This window comes from Rhamphochromis longiceps, linkage group LG11 (assembly GCF_057381845.1).
Source record: "Rhamphochromis longiceps isolate RC_006_pf linkage group LG11, R_longiceps_female_GT1.1, whole genome shotgun sequence".
NCBI lineage: Eukaryota > Metazoa > Chordata > Actinopteri > Cichliformes > Cichlidae > Rhamphochromis > Rhamphochromis longiceps.
In genome coordinates this window covers 2,640,138-2,659,964 of record NC_140567.1, presented here as the reverse complement: position 1 = coordinate 2,659,964, position 19,827 = coordinate 2,640,138, and the positions used below count along the sequence as shown (strand labels likewise).

Here is a 19,827-nt window from a genome sequence, read left to right as displayed (position 1 = left end):
TGTTAATCTGTGGGTCGGCCTATATCATTAATTAATTATATATATAATCAGTTAAGCAATTTAATTGGTGTTGAACACTACACCTTCTGGAGGCGTACAGATGGGTTTGTCCTGTAAAGAGGCTCATGCACCAAGTCATCTCACACATGGTTACCAGCAGCTGGGAACGCTGCAGTTGTGAATTCACGACCGGAATCATCTGTGAACTTTGGAAACTGGACAAAAAATTATATTTAAATTTTTAAGTTGAAGTTTGAACTTAAGAACAGAACATCCATAGTTTCCTATCTGCACATTACTTTTGTTTAAGTACTACTCGCGCTTTGATTTGTATTACCTAATAATTAATTTGCTGTGGGATGAGACAACAGGGCGATATTTACAGGGGGGCAGCCTACAACAGGAGGTTACAGTTGACTAATCGACCGATCCAAGAACAATTAGGCAGATTAGCTGACTATCAACATAATCGTTAGTTGCAACCCTCGTTTACAGCTGCTGCATAGCTAAAGCAACCACCTAACTGGATAATCTGCCACACCCCTAGATTGGTCTTTTCCACACGTAATCAGCCTTTTCTCCTGATTGCATGTGTTACTTCATGGTCAGAGTCCATATTTGGCTGAGACTGTCATTTCTATATATCGACGTTCTTGTTGTTTTAAAGTAGCCTTGAGAAATAGTTCTCCAGCTTTTCTGAAGGTCTTTCTCTGGACACGGTCTCATCTTAGTCCAGTCCTTATACCTGACCATTCCCAGAGTGTTTTGTTTGATACTTAACAGACCTGCATGTAAAAAACCCGAAGCTGGACAGTGTGTGCACATAAAGACAGCTGAGGAAAGAACCATTTCAAATGGTCTCTTCAGCTGTGTGAGCAAAACCGTGATCCCAGGTAAAACACAGTTACAGTGCTGTTTTACATTTTTCAGCAACACAGTAATGTAATGTTTTACTGTATTAAATTTAGTAATCAGATTACAGTTACAATTATGTTGTTACTTGCATTACAGGGTTCTTTGATTATCTGCATGACAAACTCAACTCCAGCTCGTTGCAGGCGTCCACGACTAATGAAGTGCTCAGACTTCTTCCATGTAACAAAGCTGGAGCCCTCCGTGCTCACTGGGAGCTCCAGCGTTGCTGTCTCCACCCTCAGACCTGTGCCTCCACACCATCCTGTCTCGGAGGCCTACAGACGATTCCTCGGACTCGATGGCTTAGTTTGTTCTCTGGCATGCACCAAAAATATTTCTTACCCAATTACTCAGTTAAACATGGGAATACTCGATTGCTGAAACAGTCAATAGCTACAAGCCTAATGTTGTCACTTAAGCCATGTTCGAGGGAAGATCCTCCCTTGCGTGCACATCATGAAACGCTGCACACGTTCTAATGAGCTCTTGAAATGGAGCACAAACGAACATTATCTTCAACATCCTTTGTCCAGTATACCCACTGCACAAACCATCAGTCCATCCAGTCCATGACCACTGCAAACTAGAAGAGGCTTAGAGGAGATCTCTGATGTAATTCCACCCCCACCTCGAACCCATATGTCACTCGTTTTGCACACCTCACCACTGTCCTCATACATGTCCTGCACCACCCTCACAATCTTCTCTGCCACTCCTCATGCAGTACAACAGTTCCTCACACAGACACAGTGAAGCTCCTTCAGACCTCTTCTATAGCTCTGCATTAATATTCCCAATGCAAACATCACATCTGTAGTTCTCAGCATCAAGCCATGCTGCTGCTCACTGATCATCGCCTCTTTTCTTAAAAGCTCCGGACATCATGGTTGTTCATGAAGACTGCCACCTTTTATTTAAATATCTCGCTCTCCAGGATTGTGTTAAGCAATATTTATCCCAAACACCTCCACAGGTATGCAATTTGGACCAATCGCCTTTCCACATTTCATAGCTGCCCTGGCTTCCCCATTTTCTACATTCATCAGCTCCTCTGTCCACTCTGTCCATCTTCTCAGCCCACTTCTGAACTTTTTTGGACTTTTCCATTTCTGTCCTTGGTCACCTGCTACACATCTTTCCCCCTCAATCTCTCTCCCTAATAATAATAAATAATTTCTGCACACCTTTTGCATGTTGCATCAGTCCTTTTGAACAGTTATTGTAGGTGTTGCCAACAGTATGCAAAGTACGTCTGCTTCTCTGGCCAAGCAACAAACAGGTGTTTGGAAGTGCAAACCAAGTGCACTGGTGCCATTTTCATATTCATTTCATTTCTGTTCATCCTTCTAGTTATGCATTTAAGGCTCAGACCCAGAGCAACAATTCAATTCATACAAACACCCGATCAGAACAATAGATCTATCAGGACGTTGTGTCTTGTGTCTGACTCCGTGAGCCTCATAGAAAGGTCAGGTAAAAATACATTTGCTGAGCGACCCTTTTATTTAAATATCACAGTTTAAGTGTCTTCAGCTCGGCCATGAACCTACTCAACATAGCACAGTAAGTCAACTAGCTACCAAAACAGGACGTGTGACTTATAATACTCCCGGTCCTTTTACATAATTAATGACGGTTTTAGAATAAACAGGGAGTGGCCCAGCTGCTGACCATGTTTCTTCCTCCAGTTAAGTCACAAGAATGAGATGAGTGATAAAGGTTGCTCTTCTTACTATTCTCAGGATGAGAGACGCAATAAGAAGCGCTCCAACATGTCTCCCTTCTGCCAGCTGGCAAATACCAAAACCAAAATAGAAAAGTGTTATTTAGATATGTGGTTAAAAATAAGGCCGCTCACTACGCAGAGTCACTAAAAATGGGATCAAATTAGAAATTCTCGGGTCTTTGCCTCCTTCAGGTGACACGCAACTCCACACGGTGCTCTGTAGATAATCAGGTCGAAACCATTCAAGAATGTTCACATCAGGTCAACGAGAGGCCAAACCAACAGAGATGTAGCTGCTGCCATCCTCTTCAGCACAGGCACGTCTTTTAAATGATACACCTACACCTAAACTAAACTAGAAAAAATCCGTTACATACAGTAGGCATTTTGACCGCGTTGTCAAGCTCTGCCCTGCACTGTCTTCATTATTCAGACAGCACAGCTAACACTGGTCTACTGGCCAGAATCTGACGTAGAGTATAAAACATCTGATTTTTACTTAAGAGAATATAATAATACTGATGGTCAAAATCATCCTTTGCTGTGTTTATTTTATTTACTTAAATATAATAATTCGATATTGTTACTTAAGATACAAATGAAAAAAGTACTCGGTACACAAAATGGGATGAAACTAAAATGGAGCAGAAAACTTCAGTGATGTAATCACACCAGCGACAAAAACAGAGGAGCTACCATGAACTCAAACGTTTACAAGTAGGGATGGCACCGGTTCTGACATAAACGGTAGTAACCAGACGTTCTTCTCTGCGTGAGTAGCTTAATGTTGTTCGTGTGTAATTTACGTTGAGTAGGCTAACCACGTTATTACATTAATGCATGTAAGGTGAACTAGCAAACATCATCATAGCTACATGCGGCTGTCTTCTTGTTTGATGGCAGATACTCCCTTCACCCTGGTCAAAAAGGCTAAAATGACCAAAGAAAAAGTGGAAAACAGTTAAACATGAGAGGTTTTTGGACAAAGTTTGTGTTTTTTCCATTGTTTAAGCACTGCTTCCTCTAGTAAGCGTGCAGTGATAGGAAGCTACCGCAAGAAAGAAATGGAAATACTGTTTGGGAATGCAACTGGAATTACTTATCTCAATATGGAGCCTGGATCTGTATCCCTCTTTACAAAGTGTAAACTGTGATGCATTAGACACAGTAGGCAGTGCACCAGAAATGATGATAGGTGGCTAGCATATTAGAAGACGATTAAGACTCAACTGAACCTGGTGAAAGCAAAGTTTTAACTCCAAATCACAGGAAGTACTGAGAGCTGACTAGTTTAAGTTTAAGAAACAACATGTTGTTAGTGGAGGTGCCCAGTGTTGATTGGCCCATCCTCTGATGAGAATACAGGTCAGAAAAGCTAAAGCTGCTGATCGTGGGCCTCATGGAAAAGGCCAAACATCAGTTTAGATCATCATGGTAATGGCAAGTGGTTCTTATTTAGTGCTTTTCTACTCTATGTGAGCACTCAAAGCGCTTTACAACAACAATTTGGAAAGCAGCAGTCATGCTTAAAGTCCAGCGTTCACTACATCAAAGTAAAAGAGATTTCATGGCTTCATGGTTCAAGTATATCCACCATATCTATTTCTAATCAGGGCAAGCATGTCAACATGGAAAAACAACTTGCAATTCTAGGCTTGCCCCCACTATCACCTTCCATCCACAATATGAAGAGCTCTTCTGTTCATCGTTTTCTAAATGGCTCAATGAGAACGTAAACGGAGGTGTGCGGCTGGATGAAGGGCCTAGAAAGCTGTGAGTAGCTTCGAAGCTCTGTGCTGAACTGCGTGTGCTTGCTTGTGTGATGAGGTAGAAACAGTGATTCAGTGTGGGACTGTTGTGGTCCAGGTCCTGGCCTGCTTACAAACATGACACTCCTGGAGGGAGAGAGAGAGAATATCTGCCTAGTACTGAGAAACCTGCACAGTCTCTTTAAGAGACTGAGAGGCAGTCACAGCACTTCCTCACTCGGCCCCCCCCTCGCGCCTGTTCTGCCATTGGTTGAAGCGCGTTCTTTCTCTCTCAGCTGATTCGCTGTTGGTATCTAAGGGCTGGCTGGCCAGCACTCTATAAATAAACCCAGTGCTGTCTCAGCAGCCAGGCTACAATACTCATTAGCTACTTCTCTCTCCTCTTCTCCTTCTCCCCTGCTAAGCAAGTAGCTTCCAATAGCAGTCCTGGCTCTCAGCAACACTCTGACATACTCTCCCCTAGCAACTCAACCCACCCTACCAGCCGCTTTCTCCTCCCCCTCTTCTCCTCGTCATCTTTCCTACTTTCTCAAATCTCACTCCCTTCTGTCCTACTTATCCATCCATCATTCATTCATCCCTCACTTTCTCGCTTCACGACTTCAGTGCATCTCAAACAGCCATCTTTTCTATTCCTTTCCTGACTGCTGTTTCAATAATGAGAGAAACAAAGAGGAGTTACCTCAGGCAGCACAGCAACACACACCACAGTCAGAACAAGTTGGTCGTGTAAAGCAAACACTGTTCCCACTACAGCCCAGTGAAGAAAGGCCTCCTCATTATGGCAAACACAAAGACACCACCTTTCACCTTCTAAGGTTTGATACAATAATAGAAAATAACCTGGTCCTCAGCAGGGCTTGTGTTTGTGTGTCTGCACACCTGGCTGCAGTGAACAAAGGCGAGCACATGTGAATCCTGAGGTTTACTCTGAGCTTTGATGCTAAATTTTGTGCTGCTGAAAACAATAAGTTCTTAAGGTGTACATGTTAATAATTCATAATAATTAAATGTTCACCGCCCCAGGTCAGCGGCTCAGTTTCACTGGCCTTAAAAAAACTGTTATTTTTGTATTCAAAAAAAGTTGTATTCATATAATATTTTATTTTATTTCACTTTAAATCTGAAAAGATAACAACACAATGTTTTGAAAAAAGCATCGAAGCAAAACGTTTTGCCTCAAAGATTTTTATAATGAATGTGTTACTCGATGAATTGTGGCGCCTTAAGTCAACGCACAGTTTAACGGTCTAGGTGATGTTAAATGGGCTGGGATTGGCATCATCTGACCAGTTACACTGGTAACTGTATCAGCAGCTGAGTGATTTTACAGTAAACTTCACTCATAGAAACATAATACAGAACGCAGCTAACACAGCTGTGTATGAGGAATGGCACGTACAGGAGTGTAGTGTTCAAAGCGCTGTATGAATGTGTGTTTGAATCGCTTTGGTCAGTAAGACTGGAAAAATAAATAAATAAATAAAGTGTGGCCTATTTAAAGGCAGCAAGAAAGCCTGCAAAAAGGTCACTTGTGTGAATTAACAGACTTCTTAATATTATTACAACTTTATCATTAATCTATGGGAGAATCTGATGGTCCCATTAAATGCATGTTCTAACTTGCACAGCTTAGTTTTTACTCTCTCGGCTGCAGCCCGATGGTGCTGAATGGTTTAAAATGTTCAAATGTTTACAAAAAAACAAATAAAATCAAGGATCCCAGCCTATGATTCAGTAGGTTGTATGATTTCAGTCTCTCACATTATTGTGGAGGAGTTCTGGTCCACTCTTCATACAGCTTTGCTTCAGTTCATTGAAACTGGTGAGCTTTGAATGAGCCATTGCATCACCTTCAGACTGATGGGCAGCAACAGCCGCTTCTCTGAGATCACTGCTGATGTTGATCAGCAAGGACCAGATTATTTTTATGATGTCTTGATGTAAAACCTTTAACATTTTACCATTAATGTGTATACACACATGCCAGCGATCAGAGTAGAGTCAGATCTATTCAACTCTACTGTACGCTGACATGACATCCAACAATAAAACACTACATGTGTTGTACCTGTACACGGAGGACTGACATGCAACTCATGGAACTAGCAGCTCATGTTCTCTTGGTATCCATCATACCACACACAGCTTCATCCTACAGAAACTGGACTTCTGTTTCTCTCTCCACAGACAGGAAGGTGGGCGAGTTAGGGGAATGACATGGAGAAAAGTGACCAGGTGTACTCAAACCTGGGACCCCTTCTCTTGGTTCACACAACACTGGCTGTCAGAGAAGTAACATACCACATGTACTGTTGCTGTATTTAAAGTGTGTTGAGCAAACGGCTCCTTTTTTGTTTGCACTATGACAACCACAAATTTCTTGCTTGTGTAAAAATCTGGTAAATGAACTGCAAATAACGCTTTTCTACTCTGAGCATTTGCTTTAGTCAACTTGCCTCAGACATTCCCACAAAATCCTTTTTCTATGCGAGTGCCTTCCATCTACCATTCACAGACATTCATACTCTGATGGATGCATCAGACAGCAACTTGGATTTAGTATCCTTCCCAAGGATATTTGGGATGCAGACTGGAGCAGCCAGGGATCGAACCACCAACCTTCTGATTAGCAGATGATGTGCTTTACCTCCTGAGCTACAGCCCCCCCCCAAAAACCCCTCTAAAACGTGGCAATAATTATGATGAAAGCAAATGATAAATAAACCCAGGAAATGTCCTCTACCTGCCACACACATCTGAACAAAGATGATAAAGTCTGAGGTGGATGGCCATACATCAATATCGCTGGGCTTCTTTTCTAACCACCAATGTTCACTCTAATAATGCTAATGCATTACTCTGGTACAAGAGCCTCTCACCGTCTGTACAGACTTATTTTGCACTTGAAAATGGGGCTAATTCTTGAGTCTGTTATCCACTCTGTCCCAAGCTTTTAACACAGACATTAGAGTTTATTAGGAATGCCATATTTGTAGGTTGATGCTGTGTGACTGTAACTGTAACATGCCAGCAGATGGCAGACTGTTACACCTACTGTGTGTGCCACTAGCACAACAAGAGTTATGGATTTCAATTCTGTGAATGCTTTACATAAGTGACACAGCTGGTTCCTGAAGTAGTCCTACAGGCACTCCATACACAACAGATAATTACAAAGAAACACAGCTACTGCTCTGAGCAAACAGGTCCATGAAATCCTTGGAATGTTCCACACAGTCGCTCTGCACCTGTTGTTTGGGACAACAGCGCACTGTAGTCAAGAAGCACCAGCATGTAGTGAGTTTGAAAAGGTAGCTGATGACCCGAGATGCATCAGCTGGAACATGAGTGTGTTTGTGAACATTAGACAGAAAAGTGCATGTATGAATGTGACTGGGTCAGTGAGGCTTTCATGAAAGCACCAGTCCAATGATCATTTTTCAATCAAAAGATATTGACAAGAAACTATTTTTCAACAATTTCAAACAAGGAATTTTACACAGAAACCAAAACTATGACGACATCAGTTACCGTATTTTCACGACCATAAGGCGCACTTAAAAGTCTTAGATTTTCTTCAAAAAGTGCGGCGCGCCCTATAGCGCAGTGCGCCCTATGTGTTGTAAGGAGGACGTAGTAGAGAACACCATGAGAACGTTAAAGGGTGAAGTGTGGGCGTTGATCGTATATACCGGGACAATCGCACATACCTGTATAAAAGAACAGGTATGTGCATTATGCAGGACATTGTTGTTTTAACAACCATGAAAATGGCAAAGAGACACGCTTACGAAGCACAGTTTAAACTGAAGGCCATCAGCTACGCGGAGGAACATGGAAATCGAGCAGCGGCGAGAGAATTTAAGATTAACGAATCGATGGTTCGCAAATGGAGGAAGCTGGAAAACAAGCTCCGGCAGGTCAAGAAGACGCAGCTGAGTTTCCGCGGACATAAGGCGAGGTGGCTCGAGTTGGAGGAAAGACTCGAGCGGTGGATCATCGAGCAAAGAACGAGCGGGAGAAGCGTTTCGACGGTCACCATTCGGCTAAAAGCAGTTTCACTTTCACTTTTTATGAAACTGTGCCATTTTTCCATCCGGACCAGGACTACGGTAGCGCAGCAACTTCCAGCGGATTATAAGGAAAAGCTGGCCATCTTCCGCTCCTACTGCAGCAAACACATCGGCGACAAAAACATCCAGCCCAGCCACATCACTAACATGGACGAGGTCCCGCTCACTTTTGACATCCCGGTGAGTCACACTGTGGAGAAGAAGGGGACCAGCACGGTAGCGATACGCACAACGGGGTATGAAAAGTCTTCTTTTACTGTTGTGCTTGGCTGCCATGCTAATGGACAGAAACTGCCGCCTATGGTGATTTTTAAGAGAAAGACTTTGCCTAAAGAGAAGTTTCCAGCAGAAATCATCATTAAGGCAAATGAAAAGGGCTGGATGGATGAGGAAATGATGAAAGAGTGGCTGAGGGAGGTGTATGTAAGGAGACCAGGTGGTTTTTTCCACGCAGTTTCACTAAGAGTGGAAGGCAGCGCCGGGCGAGTTACACCACAATTTGCCAATGGATTGTAGATGCTTGGGCTAACATGTCTGCTGGCACTGTTGTTCGAGCTTTCGCAAAAGCCGGCATCATTTCCGAGGAGCCGCACGGCACGGAAAGTGACTCTGACGGTGAAGACAGTGAACCTGGCATGTTTGATGGAGATTTAGCACAGCTGTTCAATTCAGACACAGAGGATGAGGACTTCGATGGGTTTGATTGATGATAAAAATGTGAGTACCAAACTTTGTTTTGCTCCTGCTTTATTTTTAAATACGCACACTTGTATGCTTGTGTGTTGTTGATGATGACGATTACCGGCAATAGAAATGTGAGTAAGGTACCGAACTCAGGTTTGCTCCCGCTTTATTTTTAAATACTCATACGGTACTTGTATGCGCCCTATGATCCAGTGCGCCTTATGTGTGTGTTAAATACAGTAATGGCACACATAACTGAGACTGCGCCTTTTAGTACAGTGCGCCTTATGGTCGTGAAAATACGGTAAATGAGGATTCAATCTAAAAGGCAGAGCACCCTAGTCTTTCATTTTGGATCCATGTGTTGGATGATGCTTTTTAGCTCCATCTGCAAAAAACATGCAAAACAAAGGAAAACAAATGAAAGAGTATGTTTAGAAAGGATAGTGTTGCACTCCTCTGGTAGTTTTCAGAGACTCTATGAATCAATGTGAACATTAACTGCTGACGGCCCAGCAGTTTAGTAAAGGCACCTGCATGGTTGTCAGTCCTGTGGAGAAAGGACAGACAGCAGGTTGTTTTCTGTCACAAACACACTCTGTGGGCTCCTCTTGCTTTTGCTCTTGTTGGTCCTTCAGCTGGCTGGAGAAGACTGAAGTTCTAACACGCACACAAAGCTGCGTCTACTGCAGCCACACTCTGTCCTTTCCCCACGTCAACTATGCTGTCAATCCCCTGGAATGGCACACTGCACACTCAGAATCTTTCACTCTGTGCAGCCGAATAGCAACACAAAGACACTAACGAGCAACCTTGAACCCTGATTAAGACACTGGACATTAGGTGTGAGCCATATGGCCTCAAAATAAAACCACGAGTTTTCAGGAAAAGTTTGCAACAACTTGTTTTATTGATGCGTGCAGCTTGCATTTACAAGTGCACATTAATATAACTCATTTTGTAATGAGTTACTGTCACTGATGACACACTGCCAGGTTTGAATCGTGAACCTACTGAAATAAGCAGCAGCAGCATGATAGTGATACAGTCTTAGCTGAATGTAAGCACAAAAGCAGGTTAGATGGATTTCGCCCTGGAAATTTCCAGCAAACGTATTAAATTACTAATTAAGACTTTAATTTAACAATAAAGTAACTTCATCCTTGTAATGCTTCAGTATTGTTACAAAATACACAATCATACATGATACAATAAAAGTGAAAAATCATTTCTAGCTAGGATGTTGTCGTTTTTTTGCTCATGGATTTCCATTTCAGACATGGACATGTTTTAATGGTTTAATGCACATCTGTCAAAAACCCACCAAACCCTTTGATGATAGCATTGTATCTTCTAGATGAGGTAGGTTTCATGTGTGTGTCTGCACCTTGAAGTGTATTAGTGAATGAGTAATTTTAAAAGAGTACGTTAGGCTACAACAAAGAAAAGTGAGCGTATTAGCTAGAGCTTACACTGTGATGCTAAATGTTGTGCTGCTGCAAACAAGATGTTAGATGCTCAGGATGAATGGGAATTGTAATTCAGTGTCCAACATAAGAGCACCAGGTGCTCCAGAGTTCTACTGACCTGCCAAAAGACTTTTCTATTTATATTGGAAAACACAGTTTTATTAATATTTGATTTCATTTAGCTTTAAAACTGAAAAACAATGTTACAAATGCTTTGAAATGTGGTCTAGTACACCCCCATCAGACTCCCCTCTACTACTGCTCTCTTAGCAACGTAGAACTTTAGGTTTTTTGATTTGACCTATTCAGAATACGTTTGGTTAGTTTCTGGTGTGACTTTGCTTGTTGCACTGTCATTTTAATTTGTTTCAATATGGGCTGAATTTCTTTTATTGTTGTAAAGTGGGTGATATTTGCACAGGAAGATTTCAGAGAACTTCCAACACAAACAACAGTTGAGCAGACATCCCAGCCTCAGTAAACATCATGGCCGTGCTGATCGGTTTGACACAGACTAAAGGAAGACGCTTCCACTCCAAGTTTTTAGCTCATTTTGGCTGTTTTACGTTGTGCCAGTTTTGTAAGCACACATTGTTATTTCATTTATGTCCGTTTGTAGTCTGACCATTCAAACTAACTGCATGCCACATTTAGCTCATTACTCATGTTAATAATCTCACGCACATCAGTGCTTTATGCACGTTGCATTCACGAGTACAGTTGATTAGAATCACCAATGAAGCTAACAGATGTCTGCACTGTGGGAGGAAGCTAAAACACTGTCCTAAACACTAATCACATCTTTTCCAAAAGTCTGCTTATTATTTTGACTTGAGTTCAATTTGTTAACTTTGATCCTCGTCTATGGGCAGTCGTGCCCTCACTTCCAAATGGCCTCTCCAAGTGTTGAGCTTTTCTCTGTAGGACACTGGCCTGTTTGTACCTCTGTATTGTGTGTCAGATATCGCCTGTCATAATACCAGGACACATTTTAGGTGATATAAACATGTCAAAACACAATATAATAGCAAGCAACGGCATCCAGTTACATTTCGTAGCGCACACAACGGCACAAGCTAAGATATTACTGAGAGACAGAAACGTGTCCGTCTCCAGTGAGCATTTAGTCAATCAAAACTGAGCTTCTTGAACAATCTCACAATACTTGGAAAAATATGCAAAAAAGTAACAAACCATGTGACTCAAACACACACTATCGAGTACAGCCTGGCTATGACAGCGTGCAAGGAAGAGATCCTGGCAGCTGCTGATGTGCAAACACAACTCCACCAAGCATCGCTGCAACATTTCAGCTAGCTGCCCTCCATATGACAGGAGGAGCAAACAGCGTGATGATGTAGTTACATGGTGCAAAAGCAGCTCGTTAAATAACTTGACCCAAAATACAGAATCAAAGCCTGAAGATATGTTTTAATTGTAATCTTATTGTGCAGATTCTTGAAGAGTTACAGAGTGAAGTTAGTTATTGTTAAACTAAAATGGCGGGATATACTTTTCCTTTAAAATTTCCTTTGTTGTCAATGTCAGTAGCTGCTGGAAAAGAAGGATGGAAAATGCAGTTTTGTTTGCACTTAAAAATACAGCTGCGCCAAGCTGCAGTTAATAACAAAACATCAGTATTTGTTTTCTATACTGTCAAACATATCACAGCTTTCCTTTAAATGCTGTAATATATATATATATATATATATATATATATATATATATATATATATATGTCAGAGATCTCTGTCCAGAAGAGCGCAGACCTAGGAACAGCTAAGATACTGTGCAGGACCCTCAAGCTCCCAGGCTGTGGTAGAGGACCCGAGCTTGAAGGATTGACTGCCCGCAGGGGCGAGTGGGGAATTTTATATATATGTATATAACAACTAAAAGCAGAAATCCAACTACAGGCCAACGTCAGGCAGCTAGCATACATATAACTGCTAGCAGTAGACAGAGATACTTGTGTAGGCTACATTAAAGGCTATACATAGGTTCACTGCACCAGCATAGATCAAGTAGAAGCATTTGCTTTTGTGTGTGTGTGTGTGTGTGTGTGTGTGTGTGTGTGTGTGTGTGTGTGTGTGTGTGTGTGTGTGTGTGTGTGTAATTACACAGTCGCATTTGAACCAGGTAACCTTTCATTGTCATTTGGTTTAACAAAGTCCTAAAGGCACACTAGGTCCAGACTGTCTCACGTGGTGTTGCTCATTACTATTAAAGGTCTGACTAACCAATCTTTGCTAAACATCAGGTATACATGGACTACTGAGCCTAAGAACATCAAGGCCAAACTTTGGTATGTTTAATCTCAACCCAGAGGTAATCCACTGCAAGGACTCTAGATTTACCATCAAACACGTGTGATATAGATGTTGTTCTTACAACAACAACAACAACAACCCACTGAGAGAAACACTGACCTGTGTGAACACATAACTCAAGTCCACTCAGGTGCAGAGTATTTGGCAGGAGTGGAACGGTGGATCAAACACAGGAAACAACAACATGAAACAACTTGAACTTTCTGGTGAATAAAATGTTATAAACTCACTAACTGGAGAAACAGCAATGAGAAGTATTAAGATGCTTTAGCGCTGACCCATCTGAAATCTTCATGCAAGTAGAAGTATTCACTACATCAGCCGGCCCTCTGGTCTAGTCCTCACAGTTGTGTTGCAAGAAGCACAGACAGACCTCAGAGCAATTATAATTCATGCTGACCATGTGCTAGAAAACAAAAGCCATTTGTTGCACTTTCTGAACACTACTAAATAAAAACTGAAAAGTTACGGCCCATCAAAACCATTCTTTTTGTTTATTTGCTTTTTTAAGCCCATCGAAACGCTAACGGTCCGACTGTAGACAGACATGTGGCCACTTTTAGAACGCCGGGGTCACACGCCAGGACCCTGACACAGTCAACGCACAATTTAAAGTCAACACATGCTCCTAACATTGTGTATATATAAATGATCACAAATGACCACACACACAGGTTACTATACTGTGAGTAAAGAAGAGTTTCCACTGTTTTGAAATCAGTGGGATTGTGTATATTCTGGTGTGTACTAACTCTTGTTCTTGCGGAGCAGGGCTGAGGCGATCCAAGGTTCTGACTGGACCATCCTGCAAGTGGGCACAGTCTGGTCTTCCACAGATGATGACGTGACAACCATGGAAATGCTTGAAAATGTCCAACGCAGCAGGGAAACAGTGTCAATCAAAACGCTGTGACAGACGAGCAGAACTCGTGCGGGTCAGGTAACTGTCATCAATCCCAGAGTTTGCTTCAAAAGTTTACATCCAACTAAAAAAGGAATCTTGACGTGGTGGGAAACCAACCAACCAACCAATCAAAAGGCACCGTCTTCTCTGGCTTGTTTTAAAAAAAATGTTTTTTTAAATCTTTTGTGACTGTGGTTTCTAAGGCAACCAAATGGTGTACAGGCAGCTTGTCTCTCGGAAGTAAAAATATAAAGGATGTAATTTCTGTCTTTTGTGGTGTTACACTATATATAGATCTCTCATGGTACATATAGATATATATTCTGTCTCTCTGCAGACATGGGAGTGGAAGGGAAAGAATATTTGGTTAGTCAGGTCAGTTTTTCGTTAGGTTGGTTTTGGCAGTTTCATGCATTCTTTCTGTGCGCTGGAGGCGTATATCACTCCAGGTCGCTGGTGACTGATCTTTCAGGTAGTCAAAAGCAAGTGTTTTATCGAATCTAGTGTCTACTGCGATCCCGCGTTGAGGCCAAACGTCCCAGGGATAAAGGCATAGAGTCTCTTTGATACGTTCAGTAAGTCCTGGCCAGAATAAACCAAAAGTAAGTAGCTAGTTCTTCAGCCATTTCAGGAGCAATCCAGAACGGGCTTTGTGTCCGCTGAAGATTTGACTAGTGGAGCACAGGACTGCTAGTTTTGCCAGGTTCCTTAGACTACATGGTCAGTATGGTTCAAGCACATCTTTTATTATTTATTATTATGCAGCAGAGTATGTCCAGTTGTTGCTGTTTTTCCAGACTACTTATAAGCCACCTCAACTAGCTGTAAGTGGAACCTGTGCTAACCAGGCTCGCCAAGCATACTGCCAGGTGGACGAGCGAGGTAGGATGATAGATGGGATGGAAGAGAAGGAGATGGAGGGGAGTTGGGTTTCCAGCTGCCTGCTTTTACCCCATCCCTGACACTAAAAATAGCCCCAATTACTGGTGCTTTCTGGGGGACTCGTTGCCAGACAGAGTAGGACAGCACAGAGTGATGTGATCACTCAGACTAATCCAGTGACACAAACAGCCTGCACCGAGAAAGTCACACAGTATATTCAGCCTGAGCCCCACGGAGTCCTGTGCCGTTTCCCTTCAAAGCCTACAGCAAGAGGTGGCTGCCCTGTCAGGCTAAAAAGGCGCCCTTTTATTAGCCAAACAATATTAGTATACACTCAGCCTTAACAAGAAGCACTTTTTTGCGCAATCCAGTGCGCCTTGTTGCTTCAGAGGTGTGTAGCTCCACACAAAGTTACTCTAACTGTACTTGAGCATTCGCGAGTCAACGGGACCGCCGGCTGGCGCAAAGTGACGAACCACCAGCACGGGAACACTTCACCTCAGCCGAGGAACTCTTTCAGCTCCGATTCAGAAGCGGAGGAAATATCGAGAGGCAGTATAGCTCCAGCGTCTGTGCGCTGGGGCCGAATGTTCCCCGCGTTAGACAAAAGCCGACGACGGGCCGCGTTACACTCCGAAACACCGGCACAATAACACGGTCCAGGAAGAGGTCGAGTCTCTGAGGTAATTACTCGCTAGTAATATCGCAAACAACGACTGAACTGCAACAAGCCAAAACTTCAGAGTCGCCTCGGAGTAAACAAAAGAAACCAATTCCAGAGTTCCTGAGCTTGCTGCCTTTCGCTTCTTGACGGGCCCACTCGTCAGTCTGCTTCCGCTTTCTTCTCTCGCGCTTACTGTCCTCGTATACTCGTCCTTCTCAGAACGGGAAAAATAGTTTTATTCCTTCAAGGTGGAAACCTTCTCCGGGGCGATTGTGAGTCATATTTTTCGCCCGTTTCCTTCTCCGTTAGACAGAATCTGTGCGCCTCTCCCACACGCTCCCCCACCCTGCGATAGGGACTGTACCATGTGCCGGTGGCAGGGGTCGGGGCTGGTGTGTCTGGCACAGATACACCGAGTACTATTAATACCAGCAGAGCTGCGAACACAGGTTAAACACGTGGCATTGTGGACGTTCCACACAGACTGTCATATCAACTACCAAAAGTATTTCAAATAACTATACGAAACAGCATCAACAAATCAAGTGAGTTAGCGGTACAGCTGCCTTCCCTCTGACAGCAGTAGTCTGCTCCAAGCAAACCTCTCCCGTCCTGTCCATTTATAGTAACAGCGGGATATATATACTGGAAGTTTATACACAGGCATACATGGACAACGTTCACTGAAAATCGAAAAACGATTGAACATTGTATACACGGGACAGCTTTGACGGACGACTGTTTTACATAACATTAGTCCGTGTTAACAGTGTTAAAATGAGTGAAACAGATAATCTCTGTTTTACTTCAAACTACATCAACCTTAGTTTGTTCTCGGTGGACAGCAGCCTGTGAGACCGTAAAAACGAGTAGTTAAATGACAGTTTAATTAATGCGTTATTCGGTTGTCAGAAATGAACCAAATGCCACGTTTATGTTGCTACCGTGTAACACACAAAGGCTCTTTTTGTTCTGGCTTTCAAAATGTTCTAACTTCTCTGTACTCTGGCAGTCGTAGCCTCTACCCTCACTCTGCACGCACACTCTCTGTTGCTACCCGACGCCATGGCAGCTGCAACGCAATTGGCTACATAAAGTCCCATCCCCTGCTGTAATTGGGTAGCAACGGCTCTGTGGGCGGGGCGGTCGGCTTAGTTTCCCTGGGTCTCTTCTGACGGCGCGGTGCGAGGCAGTGGTGACGCGGAAATAGTTTGAAGATGTCAGGTAGAAATGGAAAGAAGGACAGGCAGACCGAAATGGTGGGGGTGGAAATACAGCGGGGGAGAGAAAGGGGCAAAAGGTTCCAATAAGCACATGGTCACTGAGTGACTTTACAGCTGAGAGGTTTGACTTGTCTTTACAAACCAGCCAAAGCTAAAAGTTGTTCCTGTTGCTATCCGAGCATTCTGGCTAAATCAAGCACAATGCTGCCTGGGAACAGCACAGTGTTAGAAACCAGCTGATAGCTCCTTGCTTTAAAATCACCCTCAAACTCAGCTGCCTCAACAAATGTGTCAGTGCTCATCAGTTTTTAGGATTTGTTTTAAATACAGGCTGACTCTCGAACTGGTGTTGAATGAAGTCATATATGGTTTTTAAAACAGTAACAGCCTAACTAGTCCACAATAGCTTTGTGTAATCACCTCCCAGTGCTTCATCATTCTAAATGTAGTGCCCTTTCAAAAGGGCAGAATCTTCTGTCACGTCTACTGGTTACTGTTGGACTTCACATCCTGATTGTTGTATTGGTGTTATATTTCTGTTATTTTGAGATGACTCCGCTTATTAGCTCCAGTATGTAATTCATTTATGGGCAAATGCTGTTGATATAGTCCTATGAAGGGCATGCTACAACAACAGACAGATACTCTAGTTCTGAACACCAAGCTAAATTTCACACCAAATGTATCAGAAAGTCCCCAATTTATGCCTTTGCAATGTTCCTCTGACTGCAGCCATCTCCAAAACACTTGGGGTCCAATTTCCCTCACAATCACATGATGAAAAACAGCAGACCAATCACAGTTAAATTAAGACAGCCTGGCTAAATAATCAAATTTGCATTTTTAAAAAAAATCAATGAAAATAAAAGGCATAACAGACAAATGCAAGACAGTGGCAACAGGGTATTACATGAAGATTTATTGCTACAGGTGCTCTACTTCAAAAATGACTCATGCCCAGCTAAGGTTGACTAGGCCTGTGTAGGAACCAGTGCAATGTAAAGCATGCTACAAAGGGGAAAGTGCAGGCCCCCAAAGTTCTACAGGAAGACAGTGGTTTGGCGGGTATGATGGTTTTAGTAAATATGACCTAACCTAAAGCAAATTTCTCCTGAACAATGATTAAGCTGATATTTGGGTGCAAATGCCAGAAATCTCACTGGATCTAAAGCTGGAAATAAAAATAAGAAAAGCCCCAAACTAAGCTGTAAAACCAACAGTGAATAAAAGAGGCAGATCAGGATTTATAATAAAGACCGATGAGTAAGGAAGGTTTATACCTTACAGCCAGATGTATCCATAACAATTAAAAAGACAGCTTTTCACTGTCCTACCACAGTGCAGACCTGGACAGCTTATATGTGACCTTCAAAATAAAAGCAACAAAGGTGTATTATAATTTCCATAAAAGTAAAAAGAAACAAACAAACAAAAAAAAACCTCCTGATGAGGAGTTTATCAAAGACTGTGTGACTCAAAGACTGCTAAATAAACCCTGAGCATTAGACAACGTGCCCCTCTTCAGCTGAACCATAACAAAGTGGACAGAGAAGGTGGGAAATCTTCAGTTTTGACTTTCTCCTTGACACTGGACGAGAACTTTCAGATTTGAGACACAGCCCAGTTTCTCATTTTTGTATGTGGGATTACAAAAGTGTTTGATATTACGGATAGGCTGGGGCTGAAATGGATCAAACTGGCAGGTGTTACAACGATGGCTGTCCAAATCTGATAGAAACAAAACACGTTTGAAGCAGGTGCAAGAAAATGAAGCCAGAACTGAAAACAGGTATTTTTGCATTTATCATACACCAGCAGATGTTGTATAGCATAGTGTTGATGTTAAAATCAAAATAGTTAACTTCATTAGGCAAGAGCAATGATCATAGACAGTTTATTGTGCATCTGGTGACATAGGCTACCACACATCTGGTGGCTCAGCCAAAGTGATACAAGAGTTTTGTGAGAAGTAAGGCAAGGACATCCCAGATCTCCCAGATGCAGAGTGGAAGGGCGATGGTGCATTTGCTCAGACCCTGAACCTGACTTTAATGAACTAGTTCAAGCCCAAATCAGAGACGTCTCTCAGGGGATAAGGAGAAAGAACTGAACAAAATGAGAGATGAAGCAACCGAATTACAATTAAAATAGCAGTAACACTTTATATAAAGTTAAAAGTCACATGCACATTTTGTTCATAATTGATTTTAGGAAAACTGATTATATGTTGGTTTTTGCTGTGCTGATTTCACATTTTCATTGGCCAAGGACAAACAGCACTATGACAAAGTTGACGTCAAACTGATGTTACATCTGCTGTCACTAGCAGCACTGCAGGTCATGCACCTCTTAATGCTTGTAACCTGTCATGTTGTGCTGCTACCACTGATTTGAACACGCAACTGTATAATCAGTGCAAAGATCAGAGATTCACAGATTATACAGAAAGATATGCTGCAAGAGTTTGAAAATCGGAGATTTTTTGGAAAAAAACAAAACAAGCTGTAAACAGTTTCCTTGCTTCCAGTTTTAGGTGTTTCTCCTGCTGTAGCACTGCTGATGGGAGTTACTGTCTGAGAGGCGACGCCCATTATTCAGTGATGATGTTAACGGCGATGTGCGAAGCAACTAATGACAATTTAATTGTAGCATCTACTCTTACCAGTAGGTGATAAAAATTAATACTGATTATAAACAAGTTTATCTTATTGGTACTCCACAACAGACCTGGGTTTTTATGTGGCCCTTTGGGGGAATGAATTGCACAACCCAGAGCTTATAACAGTTCTACTCTCACGATGCAGTCCGCCACCCTTCAAAACTATCAAAACAAAAACATTTAATACAAATATCTAAACTATGACATTTATATACAACAAGTCTTGACTCACATTTCTTTATATTTATCGTCCAAGGAGCCAGAGTTACTTGTCATTTTTTTTCACAGTGGTCTTAAGCAAAACTTCTTCTACTTTCTGAAGGTCTTTCAGAGTTTTTATTTGGACATTGGCTTCTTTTTCACTTGTTTTTAGTCCAACACTTGTACCTGACCACTTTCAACACTGCATCTTGATATCTGGCCCACGAAACATAAAAAAGTACTTAACAGACAGTTCAGCAAATAACCAGTTTTAATTGTTCTCTTTAGGCAATTTTATAATAGCAGCCTTTTGCAAAAAACTCAT

At 42.2% G+C, this 19,827-nt stretch overlaps 1 protein-coding gene across 2 annotated transcripts in view; it reads right to left on the bottom strand.

Annotated features, from left to right (window-relative positions):
- The window catches only part of dyrk1b (dual-specificity tyrosine-(Y)-phosphorylation regulated kinase 1B), a 58,180-nt gene that overhangs the window by 15,891 nt on the left and 22,462 nt on the right, over positions 1 to 19,827 (bottom strand). The window contains exon 1 of one of the 2 annotated variants that reach the window (XM_085422025.1): positions 13,722 to 13,905. The exons of the other annotated variant lie outside the window; for it this stretch is intronic. Within the exon in view, the coding sequence (XP_085278151.1) occupies positions 13,722 to 13,824 (103 nt within the window). The 5' untranslated portion in view covers positions 13,825 to 13,905. Of the gene's footprint in view, positions 1 to 13,721; positions 13,906 to 19,827 lie in introns of those variants that run through there. 2 annotated transcript variants of the gene reach the window in all.